Genomic DNA, 20,227 nt, shown 5'->3' with positions numbered 1-20,227 from the left:
TCTTACTCACAGATATCTCATGGAGAGGCGCCCTGTTCCACTCTCTGAGAATTGTCAGGTTCCAGTTTCTGTTAGCCATACTCTATTGAACTGTCCTATCTAACAATGAGCATGCAGAATTTATCCCCGATGTCGTCACTGCTCTAACACATTTTATCTTCCCTCCTCGCTGACGGCCCCACCTTTGACAAAGACTCCTTCATTGACTTTTTGACACCAACTGATCTACTACACAAACTTCGATTATGCTGCCTCTGGCACTTCTCACAGCCCTTTCTAACTCTCCCTCTGTTGTCCTCCCCACCCTTGCTACTGTATAATCCTGCACTATCCCCTGCCTTGTAACGCTGCATGACCCTGGTATGTATGGTACTTCTATCATCATAATTATAATAGCCTGGTCATAGTTACAAACATTTCTCGCTAAAATATCAAGTAATGGTTTTTGTGTGACTTAATTTATGTCTGCATAAGTAAGTCGTTATGACTGGAACTAGATATAATTATGTAAATAGTTCATTACCACTGTAATAGTTCATTACCACTGTAATAGTTCATTACCACTGTACTTATTCATTACCACTGTAACTTGTTTTGCTATCAGAACTTTGGGGCCCAGTCCCGGGACCTATTATGTACCTCTGTAATATTTTGACTACCACCCACAGGATGGGTATGGGGTGCATAATTATATTAAACTAACTAACCCTTCCTCAAGAAGTCTGAAATGCTCTGAATATTAAGGTGTTTTCTGCAGTCATACCTAAATATCACGTATCTCTTTACAAACATAATAACATGCTAAGATAATCTGAATCTTTTATCTTTAATCTTTAAGTCTTGCCTTGATGAATGAGACACTTGGGCAGAATTTGAGAATTTGTATTGTGGTAACGTTTTGCCAGACAGTGGCTGCTTCAGTCCAGTACAGAGAAGAACGATGAATAATGGGGAGTCTCAGGTAATCAGTCCCTCAGCCTGGAGTCGATGTGCTCAGTCCATCAATCTTGATCAAATGTTTAAGAATAATGATTCTCACGTGTTCAATTATCAACTTGTGGGTTTTCAAAATCATTTATACGAAGTCTTTGTATACTAAATCTACATTTTGTTTGTCCTCTTGTGCATCTAAGACCTTGTCATAGTGGCCCACTAGTTGGGACAAGCAGGAACGGCCATCTAAGACCTTGTCATAGTGGCCCACTAGTTGGGACAGGCAGGAACGACCATCTAAGACCTTGTCATAGTGGCCCAATAGTTGGAACAGGCAGGAACGACCATCTAAGACCTTGTCATAGTGGCCCACTAGTTGGAACAGGCAGGAACGACCATCTAAGACCTTGTCATAGTGGCCCACTAGTTGGGACAGGCAGGAACGACAATCTAAGACTTTGTCATAGTGGCCCAATAGTTGGAACAGGCAGGAGCGACCATCTAAGACCTTGTCATAGTGGTCCAGTAGTTGGGGCAGGCAGGAGCGACCATCTAAGATCTTGTCATAGTGGTCTAGTAGTTGGGATAGGCAGGAACGACCATCTAAGACCTTGTCATAGTGGCCCAATAGTTGGAACAGGCAGGAACGACCATCTAAGACCTTGTCATAGTGGCCCACTAGTTGGGACAGGCAGGAACGACCATCTAAGACCTTGTCATAGTGGCCCAATAGTTGGAACAGGCAGGAGCGACCATCTAAGACCTTGTCATAGTGGTCCAGTAGTTGGGACAGGCAGGAGCGACCATCTAAGACCTTGTCATAGTGGTCCAATAGTTGGGACAGGCAGGAGCGACCATCTAAACCTTGTCATAGTGGTCCAGTAGTTGGGACAGGCAGGAGCGACCATCTAAGACCTTGTCATAGTGGTCCAATAGTTGGGACAGGCAGGAGCGACCATCTAAGACATTGTCATAGTGGTCCAGTAGTTGGGACAGGCAGGAACGACCATCTAAACCTTGTCATAGTGGTCCAGTAGTTGGGACAGGCAGGAGCGACCATCTAAGACATTGTCATAGTGGTCCAGTAGTTGGGACAGGCAGGAACGACCATCTAAGACCTTGTCATAGTGGTCCAGTAGTTGGGACAGGCAGGAGCGACCTGTTCTAAACCCATACTACCCTGGGTTGTGTAATTGATGGGTATCTAAGTGGTTGGCGATCTTGCTTCTTAGAACCCTCTCAAAGATTTTTATGATATGGGACGTCAGTGTTATCTGTCTGTAGATATTAGCAATTGTTCACTGCCGCCTTTGTGGAGTGGGGCTGTGTTGGGATTTTTTATAGGGAAAAGGGAGGGTTACCTACCCAGGATAACCCAGGGAAGGGTTAGCTACCCAGGATAACCCAGGGGAGGGTTAGTCACCAGGATAACCCAGGGGAGGGTTAGCCACCCAGGATAATCCAAGAAAGTCAGTGTGTCATCAAGGGCTGTCTGACTTATTTCCATTGTGGTCCTTCAAGCTTCTTCCCCAGGATGCCACCCACACCAGTCAACTAACACCCAGGTACCTACTTACTAGGTGAACAGTGATTGCAGATGTAAGGTGACTAACACCCAGGAACCTGCTTACTGCTAGGTGAAGAGGGACAGCAGGAGTAAGGTAACTAATATCCAGGTACGTAATTACTGCTAGGTGAACATGGGCAGCAGGTGTAAAGTGACTAACGCCCAGGTACCCACTTACTGCTAGGTGAACAGTGACAGCAAGTGTAAGGTAACATGCCTAACGTTTCACCCGTGCTGGGGATCGAACCAAGGACACTCAGTGTGTGTGAGGCGAGTGCGTTATCAACCGAGCCATGGGACACTCACCCACTGTGAATGTTTTGTTTAAAGTTTATAATAGTTCGGTTCTGAAAACTTGATTAGGAAAGTTGTCGCTGCATTTGATAACATTAATCATGGAATAGTGTCACTACAGTCTTGTCAGGAGGCAGGTGTGAGGGACTCACACCCCCACATCAGCCTTGTCAGGAGGCAGGTGTAGAGGACTCACACCCCCACACCAGCCTTGTCAGGAGGCAGGTGTGAGGAACTCACACCCCCACACCAGCCTTGTCAGGAGGCAGGTGTAGGGGACTCACACCCCCACACCAGCCTTGTCAGAAGGCAGGTGTGAGGGACTCACACCCCCACACCAGCCTTGTCAGGAGGCAGGTGTAGGGGACTCACCCTCACACCACCCTTGTCAGGAGGCAGGTGTAGGGGACTCACACCCCCCACACCAACCTTGTCAGGAGGCAGGTGTAGAGGACTCACACCCCCACACCAACCTTGTCAGGAGGCAGGTGTAGGGGACTCACACCCCCCACACCAACCTTGTCAGGAGGCAGGTGTAGGGGACTCACCCCCACACCAACCTTGTCAGGAAGCAGGTGTGAGGGACTCACACCCCCACACCAGCCTTGTCAGGAGGCAGGTGTAGGGGACTCACCCCCACACCAACCTTGTCAGGAGGCAGGTGTAGGGGACTCACACCCCCACACCAACCTTGTCAGGAGGCAGGTGTAGGGGACTCACACCCCCCACACCAACCTTGTCAGGAGGCAGGTGTAGGGGACTCACCCCCACACCAACCTTGTCAGGAGGCAGGTGTAGGGGACTCACACCCCCCACACCAACCTTGTCAGGAGGCAGGTGTAGGGGACTCACCCCCACACCAACCTTGTCAGGAGGCAGGTGTAGGGGACTCACACCCCCACACCAGCCTTGTCAGGAGGCAGGCATGGGGGACTCACCCTCACACCAACCTTGTCAGGAGGCAGGTGTAGGGGACTCACACCCCCCACACCAACCTTGTCAGGAGGCAGGTGTAGGGGACTCACACCCCCCACACCAACCTTGTCAGGAGGCAGGTGTAGGGGACTCACACCCCCACACCAACCTTGTCAGGAGGCAGGTGTAGGGGACTCACACCCCCACACCAACCTTGTCAGGAGGCAGGTGTAGGGGACTCACCCCCACACCAACCTTGTCAGGAGGCAGGTGTAGGGGACTCACACCCCCCACACCAACCTTGTCAGGAGGCAGGTGTAGGGGACTCACACCCCCACACCAACCTTGTCAGGAGGCAGGTGTAGGGGACTCACGCCCCCCACACCAACCTTGTCAGGAGGCAGATGTAGGGACTCACCCCCACACCAACCTTGTCAGGAGGCAGGTGTAGGGGACTCACACCCCTCACACCAACCTTGTCAGGAGGCAGGTGTAGGGGACTCACACCCCCACACCAACCTTGTCAGGAGGCAGGTGTAGGGGACTCACACCCCCACACCAACCTTGTCAGGAGGCAGGTGTAGGGGACTCACACCCCCCACACCAACCTTGTCAGGAGGCAGGTGTAGGGGACTCACACCCCTCACACCAACCTTGTCAGGAGGCAGGTGTAGGGGACTCACACCCCCCACACCAACCTTGTCAGGAGGCAGGTGTAGGGGACTCACACCCCCACACCAACCTTGTCAGGAGGCAGGTGTAGGGGACTCACACCCCCACACCAACCTTGTCAGGAGGCAGGTGTAGGGGACTCACCCCCACACCAACCTTGTCAGGAGGCAGGTGTAGGGGACTCACACCCCCCACACCAACCTTGTCAGGAGGCAGGTGTAGGGGACTCACACCCCCACACCAACCTTGTCAGGAGGCAGGTGTAGGGGACTCACACCCCCCACACCAACCTTGTCAGGAGGCAGGTGTAGGGACTCACCCCCACACCAACCTTGTCAGGAGGCAGGTGTAGGGGACTCACACCCCTCACACCAACCTTGTCAGGAGGCAGGTGTAGGGGACTCACACCCCCACACCAACCTTGTCAGGAGGCAGGTGTAGGGGACTCACACCCCCACACCAACCTTGTCAGGAGGCAGGTGTAGGGGACTCACACCCCCCACACCAACCTTGTCAGGAGGCAGGTGTAGGGGACTCACACCCCTCACACCAACCTTGTCAGGAGGCAGGTGTAGGGGACTCACACCCCCCACACCAACCTTGTCAGGAGGCAGGTGTAGGGGACTCACACCCCTCACACCAACCTTGTCAGGAGGCAGGTGTAGGGGACTCACACCCCCACACCAACCTTGTCAGGAGGCAGGTGTAGGGGACTCACACCCCCACACCAACCTTGTCAGGAGGCATTATACACAAATAACCTGCACATAAAAGAGAGAAGCTTACAACGACGTTTCAGTGTAGGGGACTCACACCCCCCACACCAACCTTGTCAGGAGGCAGGTGTAGGGGACTCACACCCCCCACACCAACCTTGTCAGGAGGCAGGTGTAGGGGACTCACACCCCCACACCTTGTCAGGAGGCAGGTGTAGGGAACTCACACCCCTCACACCAACCTTGTCAGGAGGCAGGTGTAGGGGACTCACACCCCCCACACCAACCTTGTCAGGAGGCACGTGTAGGGGACTCACACCCCCACACCAACCTTGTCAGGAGGCAGGTGTAGGGGACTCAAACCCCTCACACCAACCTTTTCAGGAGGCAGGTGTAAGGGACTCACACCCCCACACCAACCTTGTCAGGAGGCAGGTGTAGGGGACTCACACCCCCACACAAACCTTGTCAGGAGGCAGGTGTAGGGGACTCACCCCCACACCAACCTTGTCAGGAGGCAGGTGTAGGGGACTCACACCCCCACACCAACCTTGTCAGGAGGCAGGTGTAGGGGACTCACACCCCCCACACCAACCTTGTCAGGAGGCAGGTGTAGGGGACTTACACCCCCACACCAACCTTGTCAGGAGGCAGGTGTAGGGGACTCACACCCCTCACACCAACGTTGTCAGGAGGCAGGTGTAGGGGACTCACACCCCTCACACCAACGTTGTCAGGAGGCAGGTGTAGGGGACTCACACCCCTCACACCAACGTTGTCAGGAGGCAGGTGTAGGGGACTCACACCCCTCACACCAACCTTATCAGGACGTGGATATAAGACATACGTTTTCATACACATCCACAGGTCAAACAATCTTACCTGCTTTAAAAGCCGTTTTCTTCTGTTAAGATCCACAGTTGCTCCTCCCACCGCTAGATGGCACTCAGTTATCTCTCCACCACCTCCAGCCGTCTCCATTACTCCTAAAGTTTAATTGAATAATTAAGTTCTTGCTCTAAGTTGTTCGTCTAAGTTACTGCTCTTGTAAGTTGGTCGATGATGTTAGCAGGAAGTACAGCATGTAGTGGAGGTGTCCGTGTTGTTGCTACTGTCACATCAACTGCTGCAACTATCAACATTATTAATACACAGACGTGACCTTAGACTATCAACATACCTGCCATCTACCACCAGACTATCAACATACCTGCCGTCTTCCACCAGACTATCAACATACCTGCCGTCTTCCACCAGACTATCAACATACCTGCCATCTACCACCAGACTATCAACATACCTGCCATCTACCACCAGACTATCAACATACCTGCCGTCTTCCACCAGACTATCAACATACCTGCCATCTACCACCAGACTATCAACATACCTGCCATCTACCACCAGACTATCAACATACCTGCCATCTACCACCAGACTTACAACATACCTGCCATCTACCACCAGACTATCAACATACCTGCCATATACCACCAGACTATCAACATACCTGCCATCTACCACCAAACTATCAACATACCTGCCATCTACCACCAGACTATCAACATACCTGCAGACTATCAACATACCTGCCATCTACCACCAGACTATCAACATACCTGCCATCTACCTGCCGTCTTCCACCAGACTATCAACATACCTGCCATCTACCACCAGACTATCAACATACCTGCCATCTACAGACACCACCTGACTATCAACATACCTGCCATCTACCACCAGACTATCAACATACCTGCCGTCTTCCACCAGACTATCAACATACCTGCCATCTACCACCAGACTATCAACATACCTGCCATCTACCACCAGACTATCAACATACCTGCCATCTACCACCAGACTATCAACATACCTGCCATCTACCACCAGACTATCAACATACCTGCCATCTACCACCAGACTATCAACATACCTGCCATCTACCACCAGACTATCAACATACCTGCCATCTACCACTGGGAAGTCACGTCCCTCTCAGATCAAACATTTCTCACTTGAAAAAGTTGTCCAAGGTGTGTGTTTTCTCTACTAAGATACCATTGTGTTGCAGTGTCTGGCATTGTGTTGCAGTGTCTGGCATTGTGTTGCAGTGTCTGGCAGGCTGAATATCAAAATGGTATACAATACCGACAGGTAGGTAGGTAAGACACATAGGCAACAGTTAGGCAACTTTGTTCCTGACTATGGAACTGAACTTCTCCAGGCTGAGGGACTGACAACCTTCTCTCCCGAATTTCCAACCTGAATGTCAAAAACAAACGTATAGATTCCTTCGATGTCACAGCCCTCTTCACCAACGTTCCTACTGACGCTGCAATCAACATTCTGAGACAGAGGCTCACTGAAAACCACGACCTCCCTTTACCTCTTCTAGATTTCATCAGTCTAGTGGAACTTTGTGTTAAGATAAGATAAGATTTCGTTCGGATTTTTAACCCCGGAGGGTTAGCCACCCAGGATAACCCAAGAAAGTCAGTGCGTCATCGAGGACTGTCTAACTTATTTCCATTGTGGTCCTTAATCTTGTCCCCCAGGATGCGACCCACACCAGTCGACTAACACCCAGGTACCTATTTACTGCTAGGTGAACAGGACAACAGGTGTAAGGAAACGTGTCGAAATGTTTCCACCCGCCGGGAATTGAACCCGGGCCCTCCGTGTGTGAAGCGGGAGCTTTAGCCACCAGGCCACTTCTTCAAGTATCAGGACAACTGTTACAAACAATGCTTTGGGATGGCAATGGGCAGCCCGCTCAGTGCTGTGCTTGCCAACCTCTTCATGGAAAACCTGGAGACAGAAAAATTCAGCACCCTCATTCCCAACACCGTTACCTGGCTAAGATACGTTGATGATGTACTGGTTTTCTATGCGAGACGTCTCAATATCCAGGCCCTTCTCAACAAGATCATTGCAGATTAAGACACTTATGCAGCATATAGGAATCTTTATTCAGGAAACGTTTCGCCACACAGTGACTTCATCAGTCCAATACAAAGAGGAAGGCGTAAGGTATCTTAATTCTGAGGACATGTACATAATCTTCACGACTACGACAACTACCTCTACAACTAACCCTTCTATTTGGGAAGGACCTACTTCCACTGGGGAATCCCGCCTACCAGTGAATATGCCCTCGTCTGCTACACCTGACGTTACTATATAAGCGCCAGGATTCTTTCTTCTGCTTCAGAATCTCCACGACTATGGTGCTGTTCGCACCTACTCCTAGGTTGAGGGACTGATTACCTCATCTTCTGTACATAGTTCTACTGTCTTCAAGTTATGTCCTAGAATTTGTATTGATAAAGCCACTGGATGGCGAAACGTCTACAATAAAGATACCCAGATGTTGCACATGTGTCTTACTCTCATCTTGTCGGTATTATATACCATTTCGTACACAACTTGTCAGACACTGCAACATCATGGAATCTTAATTCTGAGGACATGTACATAATCTTCACGACTACGACAACTACCTCTACAACTAACCCTTCTATTTGGGAAGGACCTACTTCCACTGGGGAATCCCGCCTACCAGTGAATATGCCCTCGTCTGCTACACCTGACGTTACTATATAAGCGCCAGGATTCTTTCTTCTGCTTCAGAATCTCCACGACTATGGTGCTGTTCGCACCTACTCCTAGGTTGAGGGACTGATTACCTCATCTTCTGTACATAGTTCTACTGTCTTCAAGTTATGTCCTAGAATTTGTATTGATAAAGCCACTGGATGGCGAAACGTCTACAATAAAGATACCCAGATGTTGCACATGTGTCTTACTCTCATCAAGGAGAGGAGGAGTATGAGGTAATCAGTCCCTCAGCCTGGAGTCGATGTGTTCAGTCCATCAATCTTGTAGAATGTACAGCATAGGGCCGTAGACGTGGCTTATATACTGTAGTGAGGTGAGGTGAAGCAGGCGGAGGCGGGGTCATAGTGGTACCATCCACTAGTCGAAGTAGGTCTTCGTCCAAAGGTTGAACAAGTGTTGAAGAATTCTTTGTAACAAGATCCCATGATGCTGCAGTGTCTGACAGTTGTGATGAATGGTTTGAAAAACCGACAAGTTGTCGGTTTTTCAAACCATTCATCACAAGATCATTGCAGTTGAACCATCAATAAAGTTTACACTTGAACTCGAAAATGATGGCAAACTTCCTTTCCTCGACGTTCTACTGTGCAGATCTCCCGACAGTGACAAACTTCTCTTCAAAGTGTATAGAAAACCTACCAACAAGGACGATCTTATACACTTTTATTCACACCAAGACACCCGCACTAAGAGAGGAGTCCTCATTGGCTTCTTCTTGAGAGCTCTTCGCATCTCCAGCCCTTGTTTTCTAGAAGAAGAATGCACTTACATAACACAAGCCTTTACACGTCTTCAGTTCCCATCTTTCTTCATCTGAGATTGCAGACTCAAGGCACAAGCTATCCTCAACAAACCGCCCATGGAACAGCCCCCTAAACAGTTCATAGTACTCCCATGTGGCGATGTTGCCACGAATACTCGCCGGGCACTTGCTATGAGTAACATCAACGTTTCCACCATAAACACATCATCTATCAAAGACCTCACTACGAAACGCAGCCCCACACCTCTAACTTCTACAGCAGGCGTCTACACTATTCCCTGTGGGTTCTGTCCCAAGAAATATGTAGGCGAGACAGGCAGAGATCTTGCAGTCCGCTTGAATGAGCATCGAAATGCCTCTAACAGAGACGATGTAAGGTACGCCTGTGTCCTCCACAGAGACTCCACGGGACATTTGATGAACTGGAATGAGGCACAACTCGTTCTCACCGAACCAGACCTCAGACGCCGACGGTGCCTAGAAGCCTCACTAATCGCCGTCACCGACACTATAGAACGCAACACTGGAAACTACAAAATTTCAAAAACATTGGCATACATGATACTTAAGCAGCACCAACCCAACAACACAGGAGTCACATGATTTCAACGTCTACCCGTCCTCATCATAGGTAGAGGTTGTTTTGATAAGGACCTGCCTCGCATGGGCCAGTAGGCCTTCTACAGTGTTCCTCCATTCTTATGTTATGACATTCCTCAGGTCACGTGCGTCACACCTCACTCTCCGCTTATATATATAATGTCTTTCTACCTCTGTATGTTAGAAGTGATCAAGGTCCCAGGACCGAAACGTTTTCTAATAAATATGTCATAGTGTTTGCTTACGTGTCTTTCTAAACCATACACACACGTACACAGAGCCAGGAGCTACGACACGACCCCTACAACAAGTAAGTCAGTACACACACACACGTACACAGAGCCAGGAGCTACGACGCGACCCCTGCAACAACAAATAAGTCAGTACACACACACACGTACACAGGGCCAGGAGCTACGACTCGACCCCTGTAACCACAAATAAGTGAGTACGTACACACGTACACGGAGTTAGGAGCTACGACGCGACCCCTACAACAACAAGTAAGTCAGTACACACACGTACACAGGGCCAGGAGCTACGACTCGACCCCATGCAGAAACAAGCGAGTAACAGACACTGGGTGTACCAGGCCGCAGTAAACACACTATATAGACCATTTTTCTTAATTCTTCCAATTAATGGACACGTCATTGGCACTATCAGTATCAACCTTGATAATATAACCACAACATTCAGATACCAATATCTATAAATGGCCATCCTCATCAGGAAATTTTCCATATGTTTTGTAAGCTGCTATCTACCTTGAGTCGTTGGGAGGTCAGGTCCCTCTCAAATCCAGCCATTCTCACTGTAGTTGTCGAGCAAACCCAGCCTCTCCCACTCATATATCTGTCCAATCTCTTTCTACAGTCACCCAAGGTTAGCCTCGATCACCCTATATAAACATCTTGTATTCAAGGTAGATACAGCCATTCTCACTGTAGAGGTTGTCCAAGTGGATTTCAGGTGTGTACCAAGATACCCTTGTGTTGAATGAACATTAAAATGGTATAAAATACCGACAGATTGTTAGGTAAGACACATATGCAACAGTTAGGTATCTTTATTTTGAAACGTTTCGCCTACACAGTAGGCTTCTTCAGTCGAGTACAGAAAAGTTGATAGAAGCAGAAGATACATGAAGACGATGTAATCAGTCCATCACCCTTAAAGTTTTGAGGTGGTCAGTCCCTCAGTCCAGGAGCTTTATCAAGCCATTACGTTGATAGAAGCAGAAGAGACTTGAAGACTATGTAATCAATCCATCACCTTTGAAGTTTTGAGGTGGTCAGTTCCTCAGTCTTTGAGAACAATAGTCTTGTCCTAACAACCTGTCGGTATTTTATACCATTTTAATGTTCACTCTGTCAGACACTGCAACACAAGGGTATCTTGGTACACACCTGAAATCCACTTGGACAACCTCTACAGTGAGAATGGCTGTATCAACCTTGAATACAAGATGTTTATATAGGGTGATCGAGGCTAACCTTGGGTGACTGTAGAAAGAGACTGGACAAATATATGAGTGGGAGAGGCTGGGTTTGCTTGGTGTCGTGGGTACGGGAGTAAATTCTTGGGCCGTGGGGTTTTGATAAGGACCTGCCTTGTATGGGCCAGTAGGTCTTCTGCAGTGCTCCTCCATTCTTATGTTCTTATGTTATCAATATTAATAGATTTACTGCGATATTATCAAAGTCTGTTTATCTTCTCCACACACTTGGCATCATCTTAAAATAATAATGGATGAATGGTTCAGAGAACCGACATGTTGATAAATTAGACACATGTGCAACTCTTGGGTATCTTTGAGGATAAACAAGCGAAGAATTCCCAAGTATTAAGATCCCAAGAAGTTGCAGTGTCTGGGTATCAATAAAGATACCCAAGAGTTGCACATGTGTCTAATTTAACAAAAAAAAAAAAATAATAATAATAATAATAATAATAATGATAATAATATCTTTATTTCTGAACATTAAAATGGTATAAAATACCGACAGGTTGTTAGGTAAGACACATGTGCAACAGTTAGGTATCTTTATTATGAAACGTTTCGCCTACACAGTAGGCTTCTTCAGTCGAGTACAGAAAAGTTGATAAGAACATAAGAACGAAGGAACACTGCAGAAGGCCTACTGGCCCATGCGAGGCAGGTCCAAGTCTCCTACCGGCTTAAGCCAATGCACCCACTAACACCCAGGATGTGACCCACACCAGTCCACTAACACCCAGGATGTGACCCACACCAGTCCACTAACACCCAGGATGTGACCAACACCAGTCCACTAACACCCAGGATGCCACCCACACCAGTCCACTAACACCCAGGATGCGACCCACACCAGTCCACTAACACCCAGGATGTGACCCACACCAGTCCACTGACACCCAGGATGTGACCCACACCAGTCCACTAACACCCAGGATGTGACCCACACCAGTCCATTAACACCCAGGATGTGACCCACACCAGTCCACTGACACCCAGGATGCCACCCACACCAGTCCACTAACACCCAGGATGTGACCCACACCAGTCCACTAACACCCAGGATGTGACCCACACCAGTCCACTAACACCCAGGATGCCACCCACACCAGTCCACTAACACCCAGGATGTGACCCACACCAGTCCACTAACACCCAGGATGTGACCCACACCAGTCCACTAGCACCCAGGATGTGACCACACCAGTCCACTAACACCCAGGATGCGACCCACACCAGTCCACTAACACCCAGGATGTGACCCACACCAGTCCACTGACACCCAGGATGTGACCCACACCAGTCCACTAACACCCAGGATGTGACCCACACCAGTCCATTAACACCCAGGATGTGACCCACACCAGTCCACTGACACCCAGGATGCCACCCACACCAGTCCACTAACACCCAGGATGTGACCCACACCAGTCCACTAACACCCAGGATGTGACCCACACCAGTCCACTAACACCCAGGATGCCACCCACACCAGTCCACTAACACCCAGGATGTGACCCACACCAGTCCACTAGCACCCAGGTACCTATTTTACTGTTAGGTAAACATTCGACAGATGTAAGGTGACTAACACCCAGGCACATATTCACTGCTAGGTGAACTAGGTGTTTCCGCCCGTACCGGGGATCGACCCCGGACCTCAGTGTGAGCTGAGTGCGTTAGTGATCGACATATACATGTAACAGATGAATCCTGGCCACCACTCTTCTCTTTCCACATTTTTTACCATAAATAATCTACTCTTGCAACTTTGTTGAGACTCTGGAGTGATTTACCGCTGTCAATCATTCAACTTATCCTCGAGTTGTAATTTTGATTTCTTTTTGTGTTGATCTGGGTGAAGGAAGGCAGTCGTACTAGTAGAAATGAAGTGGCAGTCGTACTAGTAGAAATGAAGTGGCAGTCGTACTAGTAGAAATGAAGTGGCAGTCGTACTAGTAGAAATGAAGTGGCAGTCGTACTAGTAGAAATGAAGTGGCAGTCGTACTAGTAGAAATGAAGTGGCAGTCGTACTAGTAGAAATGAAGTGGCAGTCGTACTAGTAGAAATGAAGTGGCAGTCGTACTAGTAGAAATGAAGTGGCAGTCGTACTAGTAGAAATGAAGTGGCAGTCGTACTAGTAGAAATGAAGTGGCAGTCGTACTAGTAGAAATGAAGTGGCAGTCGTACTAGTAGAAATGAAGTGGCAGTCGTACTAGTAGAAATGAAGTGGCAGTCGTACTAGTAGAAATGGAGTGGCAGTCGTACTAGTAGAAATGAAGTGGCAGTCGTACTAGTAGAAATGAAGTGGCAGTCGTACTAGTAGAAATGAAGTGGCAGTCGTACTAGTAGAAATGAAGTGGCAGTCGTACTAGTAGAAATGGAGTGACAGTCGTACTAGTAGAAATGAAGTGACAGTCGTACTAGTAGAAATGGAGTGGCAGTCGTACTAGTAGAAATGGAGTGGCAGTCGTACTAGTAGAAATGGAGTGACAGTCGTACTAGTAGAAATGGAGTGACAGTCGTACTAGTAGAAATGGAGTGGCAGTCGTACTAGTAGAAATGGAGTGGCAGTCGTACTAGTAGAAATGGAGTGACAGTCGTACTAGTAGAAATGGAGTGACAGTCGTACTAGTAGAAATGGAGTGGCAGTCGTACTAGTAGAAATGGAGTGGCAGTCGTACTAGTAGAAATGGAGTGGCAGTCGTACTAGTAGAAATGGAGTGGCAGTCGTACTAGTAGAAATGGAGTGACAGTCGTACTAGTAGAAATGGAGTGGCAGTCGTACTAGTAGAAATGGAGTGACAGTCGTACTAGTAGAAATGGAGTGGCAGTCGTACTAGTAGAAATGGAGTGAATCAGAGGTGTTCCAGGACCATAATAAACTATGCACGATTGGGGTAACTAGTGACATGGTCCTCAGATAAAAGAGAGAAATTAAAACTTAACAAATCCCCAGGAACTAATGAACTGTTTACAAGGGTGTTAAAGGAATGTAAAGAGGAACTTAGCATACCTTTGGCTTATCTTTTTAACATATCACTACAAACTGGCATAGTGCCAGACAAGTGGACAATGGCAAATATGAAATTAAGACATATGTGTAACATCTGGGTATCTTTATTGTAGACGTTTCGCCATCCACTGGCTTTATCAATATAAATTCCAGGACAATGGCAAATGTAATATCTGTTTACAAGGCAGGTGACAGGTCCTTGGCTTCGAGCTATAGACCAACAAGCCTTACCTCCATAGTGGGAAAATTTATGGAATCAAAAATTGCCGAGGCAATTCGCAGTCATCTTGAATAGCATAAATTGATTAAGGATCTTAATACTGTTTAACAAAGGGGCGTTCCTGTCTTATGAATTTACTAACTTTTTTCACTAAGGTGTTTGAGGAGGTAGACCATGGTAATGAATATGATATTGTGTATATGGACTTCAGTAAGGCTTTCCATAGAGTTCCACATCAGAGGCTATTGAGGAAACTTAAGGCACACGGAATAGGAGGAGAATTTTTTTCTTGGGTAGAGGCATGGTTGACAAATAGGCAGCAGAGAGTTTGCATAAATGGGGAGAAATCAGAATGGGGGCACGTCACAAGCGGTGTTCCTCAGGGGTCAGTGTTGGGCCCGTTGTTGTTCACAATTTACATAAAAGACATTGATGAGGGAATAAACAGCGACATAAGCAAATTTGCTGATGACAAAAATAGGCCGTCCAATTTATTCTAATGAGGACACTAGAGCACTCCAGGATGATTTGAATATACTGATGTATATGGTCGGAGAAGTGGCAGATGCAGTTTAATATTGACAAATGCAAAGTTCTAAACACTGGACAGGTAAATAACCATGCCACATATAAACTAAATAATGTAGATCTTAATACTACTGATTGCGAAAAGTATTTAGTAGTTCTGGTTAGCAGTAATCTAAAACCAAGACAACAGTGCATTAGTGTTCGCAATAAAGCTAACAGAATTCTTGGCTTCATATCTAGAAGTATAAATAATAGAAGTCCTCAGGTTGTTCTTCAACTCTATATATCCTTGGTTAGGCCTCATTTAGACTATGCTGCTCAGTTCTGGTCACAGTATTACAGAATGGATATAAATGCTCTGGAAAACGTACAGAGGAGGATGACAAAGATGATCCCATGTATCAGAAATCTTCCCTATGAGGATAGACTGAGACCCTGAATCTGCACACTCTAGAAAGATGTAGAATTAGGGGGGATATGATCGAGGTGTATAAATGGAAAACAGGAATAAATAAAGGGGATATAAATAGCGTGCTAAATATATCTAACCAAGACAGGACTCGCAGCGATGGTTTTAAGTTGGAAAAATTCAGATTCAGGAAGGATATAGGAAAGCACTGGTTTGGTAATAGAGTTGTGGATGAGTGGAACAAACTCCCGAGTACAGTTATTGAGGCTAAAACGTTGTGTAGCTTTAAAAATAGGTTAGATAAATACATGAGTGGGTGTGGGTGGGTGTGAGTTAGACCTGACTAGCTTGTGCTGCTGGGTCTGGTGCCGTGCTTCATCCTTGAGTGGATGTAACCAAGACCCGACTAGGTTGGGCCAGTGGCTTAAGCCGTTAGGTGACTTGGACCTGCCTCGCATGGGCCAGTAGGCCTGCTGCATTGTTTCTTCTTATGTTATATTCCTATACTGGAATACCATACTGGGATACCATACTGGGATACCATACTGGGATACCATATTGGAATACCATACTGGAATACTATATTGGGATATCATACTTGGATACCATACTGGAATACCATACTGGGATACCATACTGGTAAACCATACTGGAATAACATACTGGGATACCTCACTGGGATACCTTAAATTTAGACTATAGATAAGAGTCGATCAAATTTTGATCAGAGGAGTGGGAGTGTTGCCTCCAGTTGCTGGGATCAAGAGCCTCTCATCAGCAGATACGTTATCAAGGCAACACCACTTCAGTGATAACTGATAACCCTGGAGTCATCAGTCATTTTTTACTAGTGAGGCGAGAATTTGATAAGTGGAGATGGTGTAAACAAGATTTGTTGGGAGGCACAGGTGTTGTGAGGCACAGGTGTTGTGAGGCACAGGTGTTGTGTGGCACAGGTGTTGTGAGGCACAGGTGTTGTGAGGCACAATGTTCTCAGACACAGGTGTTGTGAAGCACAGGTGTTGTGATGCAGGGGTGTTGTGAGGCACAGGTGTTGTGACGCACAGGTGTTGTGAGGCACAGGTGTTGTGAGGCACAGGTGTTGTGAGGCACAATGTTCTCAGACACAGGTGTTGTGAAGCACAGGTGTTGTGATGCAGAGGTGTTGTGAGGCACAGGTGTTGTGAGGCACAGATGTTGTGAGGCACAGGTGTTGTGAGGCACAGGTGTTGTGAGGCACAGATGTTGTGAGCCACAGGTGTGAGGCACAGGTGTTGTGACACAATGTTGAGGCACAGGTGTTGTGAGGCACAGGTGTTGTGAGGCACAGGTGTTGTGTGGCACAGGTGTTGTGAGGCACAGATGTTGTGAAACACAAGTGTTGTGAGGCACAGGTGTTGTGAGGCACAGATGTGAGGCACAGGTGTTGTGAGGCACAGGTGTTGTGAGGCACAGGTGTTGTGAGACACAGATGTTCTGAGACACAGGTATTGTGAAGCACAGGTGTTGTGACGCAGAGGTGTTGTGAGGCACAGATGTTGTGAGGCACATGTGTTGTGAGGCACAGGTGTTGTGAGGCACAGATGTTGTGAGGAACAGGTGTTGTGAGGCACAGGTGTTGTGAGGAACAGGTGTTGTGAGGCACAGGTGATGAGAGGCACAGGTGTTGTGAGGCAAAGATGTTGTGAGGCACGGGTGTTGTGAGGCAAAGTTGTGAGGCACAGGTGTTGTGAGGCACAGATGTTCTGAGACAGGTGTTGTGAGGCACAGGTGTTGTGAGGCAGAGGTGTTGTGAGGCACAGATGTTGTGAGGCACAGTTGTGAGGCACAGATGTTGTGAGGCACAGGTGTTGTGAGGCACAGATGTTGTGAGGAAAAGGTGTTGTGAGGCACAGGTGTTGTGAGGAACAGGTGTTGTGAGGCACAGGTGATGAGAGGCACAGGTGTTGTGAGGCAAAGATGTTGTGAGGCACAGGTGTTGTGAGGCAAAGTTGTGAGGCACAGGTGTTGTGAGGCACAGATGTTCTGAGACAGGTGTTGTGAGGCACAGGTGTTGTGAGGCAGAGGTGTTGTGAGGCAGAGGTGTTGTGAGGCACATATGTTGTGAGGCACAGTTGTGAGGCACAGATGTTGTGAGGCACAGGTGTTGTGAGGCACAGATGTTATGAGGCAGATGTGAGGCACAGGTGTTGTGAGGCATAGATGAGAGGCACAAATGTTGTGAGGCACAGATGTTGTGAGGCAGATGTTGTGAGGCACAGGTGTTGTGAGGCACAGGTATTGTGAGGCACAGATGTTGTAAGGCACAGTTGTTGTGAGGCACAGGTGTTGTGAGGCACAGATGTTGTGAGGCACAGATGTTGTGAGGCACAGGTGTTGTGAGGCACAGGTATTGTGAGGCATAGATGTTGTGAGGCACAAATGTTGTGAGGCACAGACGTTGTAAGGCACAGGTATTGTGAGGCACAGATGTTGAGGCACAGATGTTGTGAGGCACAGTTGTTGTGAGGCACAGGTGTTGTGAGGCACAGATGTCGTGAGGCACAGGTGTTGTGCGGCACAGATGTTGTGAGGCACAGATGTTGTGAGGCACAGATGTTGTGAGGCACAGGTGTTGTGAGGCACAGGTATTGTGAGGCATAGATGTTGTGAGGCACAAATGTTGTGAGGCACAGACGTTGTAAGGCACAGGTGTTGTGAGGCACAGATTTTGAGGCACAGATGTTGTGAGGCAGTTGTTGTGAGGCACAGATGTTGTGAGGCACAGATGTTGAGGCACAGGTGTTGTGAGGCATAGATGTTGTGAGGCACAGATGTTGTGAGTCACAGATGTTGTGAGGCACAGGTGTTGTGAGGCACAGGTGCTGTGAGGCACAGGTGCTGTGAGGCGCAGGTGTTGTGAGGCACAGGTGTTGTGAGGCACAGGTGTTGTGAAGCACAGATGTTGCGAGGCACAGATGTTGTGAGGCACAAATGTTGAGGCACAGATGTTGTAAGGCACAGGTGTTGTGAGGCACAGATGTTGAGGCACAGATGTTGTGAGGCACAGTTGTTGTGAGGCACAGGTGTTGTGAGGCACAGATGTGAGGCACAGGTATTGTGCGGCACACATGTTGTGAGGCACAGATGTGAGGCACAGATGTTGTTAGGCACAGATGTTGCGAGGCACAGGTGTTGTGAGGCACAGGTGCTGTGAGGCGCAGGTGCTGTGAGGCGCAGGTGTTGTGAGGCACAGGTGTTGTGAAGCACAGATGTTGCGAGGCACAGATGTTGTGAGGCACAGATGTTGAGGCACAGATGTTGTGAGGCACAGGTGTTGTGAAGCACAGGTGTTGTGAGGCACAGATGTTGAGACACAGGTGTTGTGAGGCCCAGGTGTTGTGAAGCACAGACGTTGCGAGGTGCAGATGTTGTGAGGCACAGATGTTGAGGCACAGGTGTTGTGAAGCACAGGTGTTGTGAGGCACAGCTGTTGAGACAGGTGTTGTGAAGCACAGATGTTGAGACACAGGTGTTGTGAGGCACAGGTGTTGTGAGGCACAGGTGTTGTGAGGCACAGATGTTGGGAGGCACAAATGTGAGGCACAGATGTTGTGAAGCACAGGTGTTGTAAGGCACAGGTGTTGTGAAGCACAGGTGTTGTGAGGCACAGATGTTGTGAGACAGATGTTGTGAAGCACAGATGTCGTGAGGCACATGTGAGGCACAGATGTTGAGGCACAGATATTGTGAGGCACAAGTGTTGTGAGGTAAAGATGTTGTGAGGCACAATGTTGTGAAGCACATATGTTGTGAAGCACAGATGTGAGGCACAGGTGTTGTGAAGCACAGGTGTTGTGAAGCACTGGTGTTGTGAAGCACAAGTATTGTGAGGCACAGGTGTGAGGCACAGATGTTGTGAAACACAGATGTGAAGCACAGGTGTTGTGAGGCACTATGTTGTGAAGCACAGATGCTGTGAGGCGCATGTTGTGAGGCACAGGTGTTGAGGCACAGATGAGACAGGTGTTGTGAGGCACAGATGTTGTGAAGAAAAGATGTGAGGCACAGGTGTTGTGAGGCACAGATGTTGTGAGGCACAGATGTTGTGAGGCACAGGTGTTGAGGCACAGGTGTTGTGAGGCACATGCTGTGAGGCAGTTGTTGAGAGGCACAGATATTGTGAGGCACAGGTGTTGTGAGGCACAGATGTTGTGAGGCACAGATGTGAGGCACAGGTGTTGTGAATCACAGATGTTGTGAGGCACAGATGTTGTGAGGCACAGGTGTTGTGAGGCACAGGTGCTGTGAGGCACAGGTGTTGTGAGGCACAGATGTTCTGAGACAGGTGTTGTGAGGCACAGGTGTTGTGAGGCAGAGGTGTTGTGAGGCAGAGGTGTTGTGAGGCACATATGTTGTGAGGCACAGTTGTGAGGCACAGATGTTGTGAGGCACAGGTGTTGTGAGGCACAGATGTTATGAGGCAGATGTGAGGC

The 20,227-nt window shown here is 48.2% G+C and overlaps 1 protein-coding gene across 20 annotated transcripts in view; it reads right to left on the bottom strand.

Annotated features, from left to right (window-relative positions):
* The window catches only part of LOC128697224 (facilitated trehalose transporter Tret1), a 42,670-nt gene extending 31,976 nt beyond the window's left edge, over positions 1 to 10,694 (bottom strand). For 5 of the 20 annotated variants that reach the window (XR_011394565.1, XM_070104148.1, XM_053788804.2 and 2 more), the window contains exons 1-2: positions 10,538 to 10,675; positions 5,980 to 6,229 (exon numbers count right to left, since the gene is read on the bottom strand). Coding sequence is in view for 19 of the 20 variants with exons in the window: in XM_070104148.1 (XP_069960249.1) it covers positions 5,980 to 6,078 (99 nt within the window). In the remaining variant the exon portion in view is untranslated. Of the gene's footprint in view, positions 1 to 5,979; positions 6,230 to 10,476; positions 10,511 to 10,537 lie in introns of those variants that run through there. The other 15 variants (XM_053788790.2, XM_053788806.2, XM_053788792.2 and 12 more) reach the window with 15 other exon arrangements.
* Positions 10,695 to 20,227: the final 9,533 nt, after the last annotated feature.

Source organism: Cherax quadricarinatus, chromosome 89, assembly GCF_038502225.1.
Source record: "Cherax quadricarinatus isolate ZL_2023a chromosome 89, ASM3850222v1, whole genome shotgun sequence".
Classification (NCBI taxonomy): domain Eukaryota; kingdom Metazoa; phylum Arthropoda; class Malacostraca; order Decapoda; family Parastacidae; genus Cherax; species Cherax quadricarinatus.
This window is presented reverse-complemented; position numbering and strand designations above follow the sequence as displayed.